The sequence below is a fragment of the Chanos chanos genome, chromosome 1, assembly GCF_902362185.1.
Source record: "Chanos chanos chromosome 1, fChaCha1.1, whole genome shotgun sequence".
Lineage (NCBI taxonomy): Eukaryota > Metazoa > Chordata > Actinopteri > Gonorynchiformes > Chanidae > Chanos > Chanos chanos.
The window spans coordinates 55,513,481-55,530,432 of record NC_044495.1 but is presented as its reverse complement, the minus strand read 5'-3'; the positions used below and the strand labels follow the sequence as shown (position 1 = coordinate 55,530,432).

At 37.0% G+C, this 16,952-nt stretch overlaps 1 protein-coding gene across 1 annotated transcript; it reads right to left on the bottom strand.

Annotated features, from left to right (window-relative positions):
* Window positions 1-1,599: 1,599 nt before the first annotated feature.
* LOC115805287 (major histocompatibility complex class I-related gene protein-like) lies at window positions 1,600-15,810 on the bottom strand. The gene is made up of 7 exons (XM_030765828.1): window positions 15,681-15,810; window positions 4,999-5,256; window positions 3,617-3,892; window positions 2,472-2,762; window positions 2,110-2,220; window positions 1,839-1,880; window positions 1,600-1,643 (listed from the first exon to the last, which is right to left on the bottom strand). Exons 1-7 carry the CDS (start codon window positions 15,808-15,810, stop codon window positions 1,600-1,602), a joined length of 1,152 nt encoding a protein of 383 aa, XP_030621688.1.
* Between the last annotated feature and the right edge of the window lie 1,142 nt (window positions 15,811-16,952).

The following is a 16,952-nucleotide window of genomic DNA, read 5'->3' as shown; positions in this document are numbered from 1 at the left end:
ACCCCTAGACCCAACTCACCATCTGGGACGTAACAGTCGCTTTCTTTAAAGATACTGTGCCAGTGGGAATTTTTTATAGGTTGACTTGTATAAAAGGATTAAGGTGTAGTGGGGAATAGTTTGATTTAACTTAGCGCTTTGTTGATGGAAAATTGAAGTTCCTTTGGGTTATTGCAGCTGTTTTTGTTCAGTGAAGTGTGGTTATAATACAAAAAAAGGTGCACACAACTTCAAAAAGGAATTTTATTTATTTAAGTTACATACATGAAATAAAAACTGAGGCAAGATCCAACCCAAGTGCAGCACCACTGAAAATTGTTTGCATGCTTGTGTTCTCCACCGTGTTCCTTTTCTCCATACAGCACCATCTGTACAATATAGTCAATTAAGAATAAATATCACCATGGACTTATGGTGTATCACAACCACACTGAGTTTTATCTTCTTATCAGGGTAACAAGAAATAATTGGAGATCACTTATCTTAAAGCTAGTGCAGCTAAAATGTCCTCAGAATAGTCTCATAAATCACAAATCGGTAGGAAATATCACAGGAGTCATTTTAGCATTTGGTTAAAAAAGGTCTCAGTGTTGCTTTGTGGGGCTATCCAGCCATTTCATGGACTTACATTTCAATACTAATTGGGAGGAGGGGTATTATACAGTAAACTGTAAATCAGTCACCTCTGTCAATTCATTTCCTTATGTAAAGGAGTTATAATGGGTAACTACCACTTGATGTGACAAGAGTAATGTGACTTAAACATTATGCATAACATGGATTTTTTTATTTCTGTAAATGAGTTAAGATGTCAAAGAATGCCAAAGTGGCTGTGGATGACAGTATTCATAATAAAGATGTAGCACAAGACTATCCCAGTATATGGTGCATAGCAGTGGGGTTATAGCATTCTGGGCAAAAGCACACCTAAATTTAATAGGTATAATAATATTAAGTCACTAATTAACACTGATTAAATAACAGTGATTGATTATATCTGGTCTTATTATTTGAAACTACTGTTTTTTATTTATTTTATTTTGCTTTATTTCTTATTACTTTTCACCACTCTCACTACTCAACTATTTTAAAGAACTACTGTCTCACACTTAATATGTGAACTTTAGCATGTTTTGCATGTATTTGAATGAATAATATATGTACTTGCATGCATGTGTATTGTGTCATTGTTGACAAGTGTGTTGTGGGTTGCAGTGGCTTGGAGCCCAAGACAAGTGTCCCTGTGGGACAATAAAGTATACCTTAACCTTAATTAAGGACACAAAGACTACTTAGATCTATTCTCAGACTGGACTTAATTGTCACTGATGTACATCACATCTGAGGTACCATTTGCAAGCCAAACATGATGATAGTGAAGTTAAACTTGGATGTATTGAAGTTACTGTTATCAATATAATGAGTTGATGACTTGCTAATGACTGATCACTCTTGACTTATACTGAAAAAACAACATATTTAGATATGTTATATTACATAAAAACAACAGCCAGACTGGAAAATCCAAGAAAACAATGGAAGTTGATGAGCTCTTATGATAGCAACATATAACAAATACTATTCATTTTGGCAGAGGTATTATGAAGATAAGGAATCTGTGGTAGAGTCGTTATCTTCTGTACCTGGAAACAGAGAGAAAGTTGTTTTTACATGGTGCTATACATGAGTTTCAATTTCAACATTTCGATCTTTACTGTTATTGGGTAGTATAATAAATTATTCTATTATTTTCTATTCAAGGATTTTTTGATACTGTGTACTGAGTATAAAATCTGAACACACTGCAAGTAAAGTTTAGATTCACCAAAGCTTCGTACTTTGACCCACAGTATATCCACCCTTTGGCACCAGTTTGAAACCTGGAATACAAAATATGTCAAAAGAGGACAATGAGATGTAATATACTCAGCATTTATATAAAAAAATAAGATTGAATGACCAGAATGTTAAGACAAGGTTAGATAAGAAGCTATATTTTATTTTACTGAATTAATTTCTGCATTTGATCACATCTGGGCACAGTAATAAAGTCTCCAGGTCTGCTTTTTTCTAACATGCTGAATCCCTGTCTCACTAGTCCTGTTGTACCTGCACGTTTTCTCCTCCATATGATATAGCCAGCCATAGATACCATCATTAACACACACACCACTACCACAGAGGACACCATAGGTACAATGGGTATACCTGGGTCATAATCTGTCATCACAAAAAAATATTGTTATCAGTTTCTCAAATGTAAATATGTCAGATTTATACAGTACCATAATATCTATGAATAATTACATCTGGCATGTATTCTGATGTTAATCCCTCATGTATGTACATTACCAGAACTCGTCGGTGAACTAGAGTGCAGATATTATAAGAGTGCACATACTGCTAGGGAAAATATCATCTAAAAGCAAAAACATCACAGAGATGTCTGTTAAGACTCAAATTTAAGGTACCAAAACTGATGTTCAGCTTGTTGTCCAGGCTTAAATGAGTCACCATGCAGGTGTAGTTATATTTCACTCTCAGTTCCTCTTCACTGATTTCTAGATTCTTCCTCATCTGGTACGTTCCGTCTCCGTTAGGTAACAGTATCCCTCCAGTGATTTGGTCTTCAGACACAGACTGACCATCTCTGAAGAGAGTCAGGTTGATGTGACGAGGATAAAAACCAGTGGCCAGACATGTCACCAGAATCCCTCCAGAGTCTGTTAGAATCTTTTTAAGGAGTCGGACTCTGGGTTTCACTAAGGAGAACAAGGTAAGCATACTGCATTCATTATGATCATGGTAATTCTCACTACTTGTGATATTAGCCATGTTTTAAAAATCTAAATGTAATCTCTGCATTAAAGAACCATGCTATCACATTACTACTTCAGTAAATGATGACTTTAGCTTGACTTGTTTGGATGGTTAGGTAGCTAACAAGATTCACAGGAAAATAGCACATAGGAAGTGATGGAACCAAACTACTGCTGTTTTCCTGTTTAAACCACCTGTGAAATTGAAGTGCTTTGTTGTACCCCTGGAAATAGTCTCTTGCCATAGACAATTTCCCCTGTTATAAAGTAAAGAAGTAAGGCCCTTTCCAGCTGTCTTATCACCTCTGTTGGCATCCCCCTCTGACCCGTGGGATGATGTCACAAGGACTCATCTAGTTCTCAGGAAGGGGACAGCCATAAAGAAAACAACATGACACTGTCTGTTCTGTGCTTAAGAGTTCCCGATGTCATCAATGTAACTATCTGTGTAGACGTTGTTCATCTCTGTCTACATCATCACTGATTGGTTTATGCTGACTGTACTATCTGCCTGGTATATATATACAATGCCTTTTGACTGTCAAGCAGTCACTTCTTGACCCTATGCTTGAGGTGGCTCCCTGTGCAAGTTGCACGCTGAAACAAAACTTCAAGCCCTTCACTTCATCTCCCTGGTCCCTTTACAAGTGTTGCCGTTTGCATCAGAATCCATCAGAATGAATAAATCCAAGACTTTAACTACTGACCAGACAAAAGTAACAGTACATGACAATCCTTAGTAGTTTCACAGCCTTGTTTCTTACTAGTGGCACTTACTGGAGAGCGTTTGTACTCACCTTTCCTTCTTACACTGTTTTTCTCCTCTCGAAGATACCTCCTTAATGTTTTTATGCAGATAGGATGATAAATGTTTGCAAAAAGCCATTGCACCTGAACATGGGTAAGGTAGTCCCATCCTAACCATTCCACTGGAGACTGGAATCTGTTCTGTTGTGTACGGAATCTGAGCTCCTCCTTATTTAAGCCATTGAACGCATCCCAGGAGTTCATTAGTCCTGGTTTGTCATTATCCAACAACTCACACCCCACAAGTCTCTGATAAACATGGACTCCTGAAAAAGAAATAAAAAAAATATTTAAGGACCTGATATTGACTCACATAACCATTGCAATCTAAAACACAGAAGACTGATTGGTTGGTTGATTAGTGCAACCAGCCAACCAATCAATCTTTTGTTAATCAGTTCATGCAGCAATAATTTAATTAATTCATTAATGTAATCGATTCATTAATGGACTCTGTTTAAGTGATACGAAAGCCAGCAGAACTCTAAATCTCCTGGACTAGATTAAAATTAAAATTAAATCATCAGTTCTCAATAATTAAATGTCATAAGCTTTACTTCAAAGTACTCTTTTAATGGGATTTTACTCCTTGCCAAAAGTAGGGAAAAGATATTTTTCCATCCTGCATGTTTTTACCCTAAATTATACTTTTAGCATGATTCCTTGGAGAAACTCCTGTTCTTAAGATTGTTGTTTAGCATCTGATTGGAGCTTGTGTTTAAAAATCTTGGATGTTGTGAAGTTTTGCTGTTTCATAGCCTTGCTTTTGGGAGGGTTTTAATGAAGCTGCTCTACAACTCAGGGTTAAGAGTGTAATTTCTGATCATCAGACTATTGCCCAGTGCAATAATATGAGTTTGTGCACATGAATAGGTAAAATCTAATCTTTCCATCACTGTTTCTATTTGTGAACTAAACTGTTGGGCTTTAAGATGCTTAGATGGAGCCCTATGAATGTGAAGACTAAACAAATGTTACATATCCTGTACAACTATGCATTATCACTGTATAAATATTTGTTAACAGTTGAAGGGGAACACATCAACACCTATGGGAAACACATCCCTTTTGCCTTCAAATGAATACAAATTAACACGAAAATGTCCCTATCACGCCTTCTTTGAAGGCGCAAATTTCAAGGGGTAGAGGGTTTTATTTTCAAATTAGATCAGATTAAACAGATTAATACTAGTAGTTTTACTGCTGATCAGATGTATTTACACCACTGCAGGTTTTAATATATTCTAAATGAAGTCTAATAATTGTGTATTTGCTACTTCATAGGTAGTCATTCAAGGAAAAAAACTGTGATGAGAATTCAGAAATTTCCATTTAAAAAAGTTTTTTAATCAAATGTTTGCGTCATACTCACCACTAGTATAGTTAAGCTGATTCCTCAGGTAAGAAGCACGATCATTCATGCTGTTATACATGTCCCCAAATACAATGTTTGCATCATACATCTCTTCATTATAGTCATCTGAATGGTTGAGCAGACGGCGAAAATATCTTCTCTCAACAGAATCATAATATGACACTTGCACATCATCCAACATCACCACAACACTGAATTCAGGGAACTGTGTCTCTCCTATGATGTAGGTTGCAAATGAAAACAAAGAGTGAGAGTCTGTAGAGAGAAAAGAATATGTGCAAATTCATGAATACAAAAATCTGAACCAAGAAATGTTTGTCAGACAAACTGAATAAAGAACAAATGCATTAACAATTTGAAAAACGATTTGTGAGTATACAAAAAACGATTTTTGGCATGCAAAAAAAAAAAAAAAAAGGATCGTGACTAAGCTAACTGACATCAGCCACTGCATTAGGCTTCTCTAATTTTGTGGCTAGGTACCATAAGACAGAATGCTATGAAATGCTATGATATGAATGCATCAGTATGCATAATCCCAACCACCAAGATTAGTTACGCTAACAAACTGCTTTATGCCACAGCAGCATTGGTGCTAGAGGTGCAAGGCTACAAAACCCAAATTGCAAACCATCCTGGATATCCTCCCTGGAAACTGAGACTCGAAACCCAGGCAGCACTGGCAGTCAAACTGCAGAGATACACAAAAGAGACCGACACCAAGTCCCCTAGCATGGCAATAAGACACCTCGATTCCAGAACTGGAGCTGACTCCCTTTTCTTTTTCCAGTCAGAGACAGAAAGATCTGTCCTTTGTCAGCCAGAGCATAAGCTAGACTGCCTCCCGCCCAAAATCCTGGCATGCACAGTGGCCAGCTTTTGTGACAATTGCACTGTCTAACTGGCTTAAGTAAACATTGAACTCTCATTAGAGTTCAGTAATTTCAGATATCAACCCACTTTTAGGAAACTCGTGCTTAAATTGTGTATTCTCATCACTGGATCGATTTTTGCTGTAGTCAACTTGCTGATTTGTCATAGTAAGAATCCAATTCATACCTCAGTATGCTGTCCATTGAACACTTTCTCACCTTATTATTGTGACTGCTAGATTCTCCTTTTACTCTCTGTTTGGTTTGTTACATACTGTCGCTTTATAACTTGTTTTCCATTTTACTTGATGTTCTGTATTTCATCTCATGTAATTTTCATTTTATGTAATGTTTCATCTCATCATCATTAATGTAATTAGAGAATCTATTTGTAAGGTATGTTTATCTCATGTCATCTCAGCACTGCAACTTTTTAAGAGAGTCAGAACTCCGGCGGTCAGGTGTCCAACATCTGTAAATCTATTTGTCCATTAGGACTGGTGTCTCCAAATGTCGCGATAATGTTGCAATAATTGCATAGATTGACTTGCTTGGTAAATCCAAGCATATAGGTGTAGTGATTTCTGGTAGATCAAGGATATTTGAAACCATTTAAGAAAAAAACAGCGAAGCCAAAAGGAAGACAGAGGATATGGGGTCAACGGAATGGAAAGGTGTGTAGCACAGGAAATCCTAATGATAACACACTAATCTACGTAAGAAAGATATTCTTTTAAAGTTATTTGCTTTAAAAGAGTCACATGCACTTGCTGCCCTGGCTACACTTGCCCTTTCATTATTTGCAATAGTTTTTTTCACAACCTCTCTAGATATGAATGACCACTTTGAAACTTTGCTTTTACTTTACAAAAAACTGTTTGCTTTAGTGTACTCTGTGGCTCTTGCCCTGATAACTTTGTTTGCATTTGGTGGGTGGTGGCATTTATGAAGAATGAAGGAAATTCCTTTGTTACTACAGCATTGAAGTCATAGACTGCAGATGACTGTCACTGTGAGTGTGTTCACTGATGTTGAAAACTGAGCTTTTTCTGCACTTTGCTTTCTGCAAAAGAGACACTACGATGTACAAATCTGTAATGCAATCTAAGTGTTTGTGCAAAATACAACTGGATGTTAATATGTGAACTATATCAAAATAAAATGTGTCTTAACTATGCTCATTGTCAGGTAGTTGTATTCAGTCATTGCTGTGCTTCCTAACCATCGCATTAACTCTTAATACAACTGTTATAATTTTTTTTAAACATTGCTTCTAATATAATCAAATAAACTAAGCCACACCACAAAAGAAAGGAAACAATTTACCTGCATTCACTGTTGATGAAAAAGACAGAAAACTTATGAATGTGTGCAATCTGTTCATTCTGTTGAGTCCTGAGTTCACCCAAGTAATGAAGCAATAGCCTCACCTATGCGTTCTCTGACGCGCTAAAGGAAACAACAGAGCCAACTGCCAACTGACTGTCTAGAATCTGTTTAACAAGTGATCTCTCTTGTGGTTAGTAGGTGGGACTATTTGAGAGGAAGTACCTGCTGTCTAGGCTGTACCTCCTTGAAGTAACTCAGTTTTGTTGATTTAGCCTTCCAAGAAGAAACCAGTTTGAGTTTGTGATAGAACTGAACTCATCTGGATGTTTAATAAAATCAGAAAGACTACAGACTGTTATTAAATATATTTCATTATTTATTATCCTACAAAACAAAAGAAGTAAAATAGTTGCAGCCACATAAAGGATTTTCTCTCCTCCCATCTCCTTTTGACAGCACACTGCCAGTGATGTGCACTCTCACACTGATGGGCTGTTTTTTACTCTATGAAACCGCCTAATGGAGATGGAAGGGGAAAAAATAATACTAATTGCATAAAAGGTATTTTTTATATTACAGCTATATATTTAACGTATTGGAAATCTTATATTAGTTATGTGTTTCAGATATCTGAAATGTGCATACATAAATGAGTTGTTTCAAAACAGCATGGAATATTTTTAACCTTTTTTTTTTTTTTTTTTTGTAAAGATGTCTCCAGTCCTCTGCCATCTCAAATTTAGCCCTGATGTCTGCCTTTATCAGAAAAGCTTATCATCCTTGCCACAATATAAGTTTCTTTTCTTTTTATATTTGCAATTGGTTATGGTTCAGGTGAACCCAAATTCCTGTTGAAGTTTCTCCTCCAAGAGACCATATAAACTTATTACTGTGGAAGTCAATTTTTTAATTACCATCTCCTTTATTTAGCTACTTTGCCCTTTAACCTTACTTTTAATTTCATTAAGTCATACAAAGAAATGGGTCCAGTTTTACAGATCATCATGTTAAAAAAAAAAAAATTAAGAAAAATGTGTATTTCAAGATATACAATTTAAATGACTGTCAACTGCCAAAACATATGTATCTAGAGTCCTGTGTGGTGATGTTGACCTTGTTGTGTGTAACAGTAGTTCAGCAATCATCATAAAATGATGGAAAGGACATATCAGTTATGAAGGCAAAGAAAAAGAAAGAATAAACTTGTAGTATGACACAAGTGGCATAAGTTTAAATAAAACATACAGAACATTAAAAGTATTCTAACATGTTGCAGATGTTTTAAACAGTTTAGCGGGACACCATAGGAATTAAATTATATTTCCTTTCCTTGAGTCCATCTTTTAAAATCAGTACAGACATATTCTAAGCTGGTTTTCTCACTCTACTTGCATTATTTCATTACATTCATGTTTAGACAAATAAGTGTTACAAAGCCAAACTGACATTAGATATTTTTAAAGTAAGATCAGTAAGCTGAGAACATTCCTTTCAGGGGAGGAACCAGTTTTGTGTTTTTGCTGAACTGAAACCAGTTGTTCACTTTATTCTGGGTGAAGTTTGTATCCCATCACATGAGATAAAAACATGCATCAAACAGATTTTGTTTTTTGTTCTCCAAACCACAATGTATACAATGTATACACAGGGAGAATACTGTACACTGTATCCTCTAGCTGAAAATAATATTCATGTTCGAAGGGATAGCTAATCTTAAACAGCTAGATCTTCACAAATGCCTTCAAAGTTTGGAAACATTTTTTGAGCGAAACCAGTCTTAGTGGAATGTAGTGGTGAATGGCAATAAAAGTTAAATTGTCATATTTGATTTTTACAATTAAACAGGGATTGCACAGAGTACTTGAGCAGTTACATTTATTCTCGAGTTTCAACATTAACATCCAGTACTCCTTAAGCGCATGATGATAGGTCTCATGCGCACTCAATTTCCAGTTAGAGCCCTTGGTAAACAGAGGAAGGATAGCAAGAGCAGAAAAGGGTGAATCAATTGTTTGTTTGGTTTACTGTTGTATTTCACTGTGCAAATTTTCTTTCTCAAGTGTCACTGTGATGAAATAAACATGTGACAATTGTGAATCGTGGACAGATTTCTCAAGGATGGCTCTAACATCGAGCCTTTCATATAATAGACTAGGCTAGCACACTACACGGCTAAACAAATTAATGTTGTTAAAAATATATGCAAGCAAATAAGACTAATTTCATTTTTTAGTCAAATAGGCTTACTAATGATTACCAGGTTTCACTGAATTTACAAAAACACACACAAAAAAGAGATGCCATATCTAAACACAATAACAACATTAATGTCCACACTAAACCGGGTAAATCTGAAAACGCAGAATTTCGGGGGAAAAAAACAAAGCAAAACAAACAAATAAATACTTTGTCTTAACTTTCTATCTTGGGCTACTGTAGCTTGTTGGTAACAATACTGCTAAAATATCATCTGTATCATCCATACTTCATCATCGCGTAAGATAAGACCAAGTGTCATCTTCATATCATTTATTTTACGCTTTGCTCTATTTGCTGAGACCAACCCCATCATAGCTGCATAGTCTTTTAATTGATGCAAGACAAATTTATCAGGAAAGGAGTATTTGAGTTGTAAAGTAATGCACTTGTGCAACCCCTACAACTAAATGAGAGCAATTCATAACATCACACAAAGTACACATTGCAACAGCATGTCATCTCCAAGAACAAGGATAACACCATCAAGTGAAATTAGAACATGAAAAAAAAAAAAGGACCCCCCCTGGGGAAAACAAACAAACAAAAACAAACAAACACACTTGATGACCTTCAATGGAGGCATTGTTTATGAGTTAATGTTGCATTTGGACAGAGCTATTCTGAAGGTAAGGACTCCATAGAATCACCTTCTGTACCTGGAAACAGAAAGAATTTGCTTGGGTGGTACCACTGTCACACAAGGCTGGACCAGGTGGGCTTTGAACCCAGGTTCCCAGGGCAGAGGACAAACAACCAGTGAGCGTTCCACCCAGGACTAGGGCGAACCCAGTTGCAGAGTCAGACACTGGAGAGTAGGTTAGATCTCAAAAAGACTTTAATGAAATACAAAATCTCACAAGTCCAAAAAGGAGGGAGCTCAATCCAAAAAGGGAAGAGAATGAGATCAATTAGGGAAAAAAACTTGGGCAAAATGCCTTTTCAAAAAACAAGCAAAACTGGTACAAAAAGTGAAAACAGGTTCAATCCAAAAAGTCAAACAAAAACATTTCTTCAAACAGAAAAACATTACACAGTCCAACAAAAAACAAGAACTCAGATGTCTTACGTGAAACAGGACTCGAGAACACACAATCACTGGGAAAACAACTAAAAGACTAAACAACGGGTGAACAAAAGACCATGGTTTAAATAGGCAGCCAAGACAAGACACAGGTGATACACATACATCAATAATGAACAACAGGGAAACTGAACATGCGACAAGGACAAAACAAAAAGACTGAGGACCCCTATGGCCAAAAAAGGAATTACACCCCACAGTCATGACAACCACAAACATTATGCACTGAATGGACATGGGTGGTGTGATGTAGTAAATTGAGTCTCCTGAACCAATTATGGCTAAACTTCCGTAATTTCTCTTGTTTCACTGTATTTCCCTTATTTAATATAATTTAAATGATCTACAAAATTAAAAAGTGAAATTAAATTTGGGGACTGTAGTAGTCTCGATGTGACACACCATTGTCTCTCTTTTTCTATTGATAAGCTTGTCAGTGTTCAGCATCGCCGATTTATTGATCAGTGGACAAAACCACTTCTCATTCATTTATCATTTGAACCTGTTTTCTGTTCATCACCCTGTGTATGTATAGCCCTCTGTTTTGTCTCCTCATTGCAAAGTCCACTCATTGGTAGAGTTACTAAGCCTACTCATCCTCTGAAAACACAAGTTTTGTAAACCATCATTGCTGTTGTATGTATCTGACTTCCTTAAACTCCATGTTTGTCCTTGTCTTGTTTAAACCTTTGTTCACTGTAACCTTTGTTTAATTAAAATCACTTCCTGTTTTCTTAAGCCTGACTGACACTTGAGAAAGGACAGTTTTCTTTCATAAAAATCCCCTCTCTTTCTCTGTGGGGTTAAAATGTAAGTACTTCACGATTCCACAGAAAACCTGTTTTTGTTGTTGCTGGTGTTTTTTTCTTTTTACTGTTTGAATGAATTTTTGAATCAAATATGAGGTGACTAAAGATTTTTTACTAAATTCAATTAATATAGTTACAGTATCCCTAAGCAAAAAAGTTCTACATAGAATTACGGTCATTACTAGAGGGTAATAGATAATATATAAAACTATATGCCTGGCTGAATTTCACAGCTATTCTGGTCCTGAGATCCCATCCCTCAGCCTGTAAAAATAAGAGGAATAAGTGTATTTTAAATGGACCATGAAATAGGCAAAGTAAAGGTCATCTCTGGTACAAGTGAAGGCAGCTAGGGAGATTCTACAACACAGAACAACAACATTCACTTGGTGTGGTATATGTATGGAAGCCCATTCTCACCACTTAAAAGAGAAAATAAACAGATCACAACTCGTTATTTAGAGATACCATCTTGTTATTTACAGATAGTATTTCATTGCTTCGAGATAGCAGACTAATTCAAAATCGAGATGTTTCTGATCTCTGGTGGTCAGTTGTCAACAGCAGAGGAGACTAGTGAGCAATTAGCCTAGAACAGTAATGGATTCAATCATTGAAAGCTATTTTAGACTTAGAATTTCACGATTTGTGAATCCAGGGCTTTTAGATGACATACATAATATCTTTCTGTCAGGCTTTCTGTTGTCTGTGATAACACGGTGCACAGATTGACTACTTCAGCTGCCTCAGTTAATTATAGTCAGTTAAATTCGGTGACCAATAATGTCACCATAATCATAATCATCATAAAACCCTTTGACAAGTTCCCTCAGCGTGTCCAATATTGAAAGAATACATAGATAATTAGGGTATTACTGAACACAGAAACATTATTCTGTACACACTAGACACGGGAGTTGAGGCACAGGTTCAATCTACATGCTGTTACACTCAGCAAGTCATTCAGTTTCCACGGAATCATGCATGGGAAGCTCTACATAAACAGTATGGGCCCAGCATTTACCATAAACTCTGTTGCATGTAGCCTAACTCCAAACAATGAGGTAGTATCTTGGAATAAGGAGATAGTATCTCATCATTTCGACATACTATCTCAATATTTCAAGATAGTGTCTCTAAAAAACTAATACTATGTCAAAATAATGAGATGATATTTCAAAATTATAACATATCTCTAAATAATGAGAAGCTGTCTCTAAATAATGAGATAAGAATTCCAAATACTAACTCAAAATAATGAGATATTATCTTTAAATAATGACATACTATCTCAAAATAACGAGATACTGTCTCTAAATAACGACATATTTTTTCTAAATAATGAGATACTATGTGTAAATGACGAGATGATATCTCAAAATAAAGAGTCGTGATCTGTTTTCTTTTTTTTTTTAGTGATGTCTTAATATTTAAAGTAACACTAAATGAGTCAGGTAGTGATGCTAACATGACACGTTGCCTGTTCCTGAGACACTACAGATCACAAAATGTTTTGTGAGTCATAACAAATAATGCCAGGAGTGGTAGATGATCCCTTGAAAAAAGTGTAGAATTCATTCCTCTGTTAAAAATAAGTCGACTTAAAATGAACAGTAAATATTTTTAACAGAAAAATGAATTTATCGGTAAGCTACTCATTGCATGAAGTGTTTAACATATCTTACTTAACTTACTTTAGCTTTTACATATGACAAAAACAATAGTGTGGAAAGTTGTTGCGCACCCAAGTGTCTTTGAACATGGCCTCTTTAAATGAATTTTACCACCAAAAGAATCAAAGCTAGAGGACCTGTAGCAGACAGATTTCACAAGTTCGATCATGATACCTACTACCTGAATACCGGAACAAATAATGACATAAAATGTTGTGATTCACACCTTTGATTTTCAAAAAGAATACAAACTGACAAAGTATCGATGTAGTCCAAAAATTTAATACACACATCAAAGTTTCTCTCGAGTAGAAAATCAACTAACATTTCAACTATTTTACACACATTTACTAATTCATTACATTACACAAACATCTGTTAGGTATGTACACAGACAAGTGATGTGTCCAGTGTTGAGACTCCTTTGGCACAGGTCCACACATTCTAAAATGTCATTTTATAGCCACATGACATGGTCTGGCTGTGTTTGCACACATCTGGAACAGGTCATGCCACTGTCCTGGCTAACATCATTTGGTTTTTAAGGTTGTGCAGATGTTGAGCAGCAACCGATTGTACAGTGTTAAAATTGTCAATCTCATCAGCTATAATTTTATATAACAATGCTGTTAATTCAATTTTCATATATTGTTCAACAAAACCATTTGACTGACCGACCCTGCCACAGACATTCCCCATGTTGACGCGAGTCAACCACTTCTTCCCCGCCAACAGTCCTGTAGGTACAATAGCAATCCTAATACAGGGGCACGGAAAGATGAAGGTGCAACAGGATTACCAAATCAGTCTCATATACATCATTAACCATTAATTTTGGTGTTTAATACTTTGTAATTAAACTACGAAAAGTAATAGAATAATCTAGTTGTAACACTGTACTACAGTCTTACCGAGTATTGCAGTACTAATGTATTGCAATTACAGTACTAAACCTACAACACTCATGAACAACTAGGTTGATTAAGGCAGTTGGAGTACTTTGATGGCAGAAGTTGGCATTCAGTGAATATTGCAGCAAAAACAGACAGGGCAACAGTTTATTCCAAAGATACTATTTATTGATGTCACAAATTGGGAGGGTTGTACAACAGAGGTACAGTACAATTACACCTACCCCCACTAGGTTCCCGTGCATCTCCGAGACAAGAGCCAGAGCAAGACCCAGATGCAGAAAATAAAAGGTTGTTTTTATAAACTTATAAAATATTAAAAACTTATAAAATATACATATAAAAGTTATAAAACATAATTACTAGAAATAAAACAATGGGCCGAAATGGTTGGGGCCTAAAGGCACTGCCTCCGCAGCGTAAAACCCTATGAAACAAACCTCTAACAAGGCTAACTCAGTCAACGACTGAAAACTGAATAAGTAAAACACACAGAGCGTTGGCACAGCAATACACAATCAAACTGCAGTCAGTTTATGACCCGTGCGCAAAATCATAAGAAAAGAAAACCCAACCCACACCACAGTGAACACGCTAATAAATACTTTCACTTGACTGACTGCACTATACACAAAACACATCGCAAACTAGAGGTATTTTACCCCTAAAATAGCCCAATAAAACAGTAGAAAATACGCCAAACAAGTGAAACTGAAAGACATAGAAATTAAAACCCCACTCTCATTAACACCAACTGCAGTGTACAAACGTACTTCATTTAAAAGTTCCAGTCTTAGATAGCACTCGGTGTAGGCTCCCTCCGTAAACGGGGCTCTAACTCGGGCGAGCAAGCCGGCGACTGGCCATGTTCCGTCTCCGTATCGTGTTTGTTCCAGTCCGCAGGCTACTTCGGCTTCGGGTGCAAGGCTGCAAGAACAAGCAAAGTGCATGTAAGTATCGGGTAACGTCCATGTTGGAGAAATGGAAGAAGGCCTCTGTAATGAAAGAAGGCCTCAGTAAGTTGAAGCCAACGGAAGAGGGCCTCGGTATACCAAAAAGAGAAAATGCAAGTTCAGCAAAACATGAAGGCAATATGAAAAGGGTGAAATCTAGGTTATAGTGACAGGGAAGCATAAGTAATGGCCGGGGCGTAGTTGCTTCAGTGTCCGCCTTGCATGGACTAGCCCATCGCTTGATAATGAACACCTGCATTAAGGAGTAAAATATCTGAGGTGAGATCAGGGACATGGTTGAGTATCCAAAGCAAAGTAAGGACATGGCTGAATCATCATTTTTTGCTTAGCCAAAAAAAGAAGTCGGAAACAGTGATGTATGGAATAATGAAATTCTGGGAAAATTTGGGGAAATTTCTGGAAGCGAATGGGATGGACCATGCAAAAACGGATGATGTAAGGGGTGTTACCATACAATCGTGTTATGCGCTTATTGGATACACAGGTTTAGCATGAAGGTAAAATTTTAGATATAAGTGCATGATTTTCTGTATTAGATTCAGTCACTCCCTGGGACCTGACTCAGTTTGTTGTATTTTGTTCGCTACTGAATGCAATAAGCTTACACTGCATCGGAATCCTGTAGACTTTGACTGCTTTTTGAAACTTAGAATCTATTTTTTAAAAAGAAGAATTTAGCATAGGAAGTAGAGCACTTAGTGTGGAGAAGGGACTCGGTCACATCTGGCCCTGGCCAGGGAGTCTCTCCCACATCCATTTCAACCCACTCACACCAGCAGTATAAGGAGTTCATACGTTCCTCTGGAAACAGAATGGCAAGCGTTGGGCAAAGCTGTTCGTCACTGCAGGTGTCAGCCGGTGCGCAGTCGGAGGGAGAAGAGAGGCTGCCATCTAGGACCATAACCCTTTTTATAGCCTGGTCCCGCCTGTCGCTAGGGTTACAAATTGCTTCGACTGGGCCGAAACAGGAGTAGAGTGAGAGAGCAAAAGCGAGAGGGAGAGAGAGAAAGTGAGAGAGAGCGCAACCCCAAAAGTACACACAAAGACCCAACAGCATTCAACATTGCATTAAAACATAAGTTACGCATCCCCCAATTAGTCCTAAAGCGGCCGTTTTTGACATTTCCATAATCAGCACTACATGGAAAACTAATACTGATACTGATTGTACTAATACTAGTACAATCAATAATCAGCAGCAAACAGAATGATCAAGGCAGACAGCTTTCTGAGTAATGACGCAGCTCTGAGAACATCGCGAGACAGCGGGTGAGACTGAACATGGCGGCGACCCTCTCCTAAACTCCTAGCAAACTGAAACACTGCAACCAAACTTTCACTGGGTTATTCTCATCACTCCATTGCCAACACCGAATCGTCCAACTCTTCAACCCTGGAAAACCTGTTCACATTCATCGAAGACTACTTCTACAACCTGTCCATAATGGCAGCGGAACCCAGCAAAAAACAGCCGAGACAAGACTGGTCTACCGAGATGAAGGAAGAAACAACCACAATCAAGGTCAGTGTACTCCAATCCATCAACAATTGACTCTCAATATTGGAATTATTACATGCAGACATCAAAGAGCTGAAATCCAGTCACGAATTTTCTCAATTACAAATTGAAACACAAATGGAACCGTCAAAATTCTAGATACTCAAATTACTAACCTTGTGAATGAAAACAAAGCAATGAAAGACATAATCTAGGATCTCCAGTGCTGCAGCATGCGCGACAATATGATTTTCTCCGGAATTCCAAAACGAATGCCAGATAATCCAGAAGCTACAATCAAATAATTTATGCAGTCAGCCCTGAAACTACCACCAGATACAGTGAACAACATAATGTTTCACAGAGTTCACCGCCTCGGTGCAAAAAACACCAACAATGAAAGACCAAGAGCCATCGTCACAAAATTCGAACATTACAAACAAAAAGAACTCGTTAAAAGCAAAGGAAAGGAACTGAAAGAGACTAGTTATGGCTTCAATGACAAATTCTCCAGAGAAATCACAACTCACTTTTTGCATTAACGC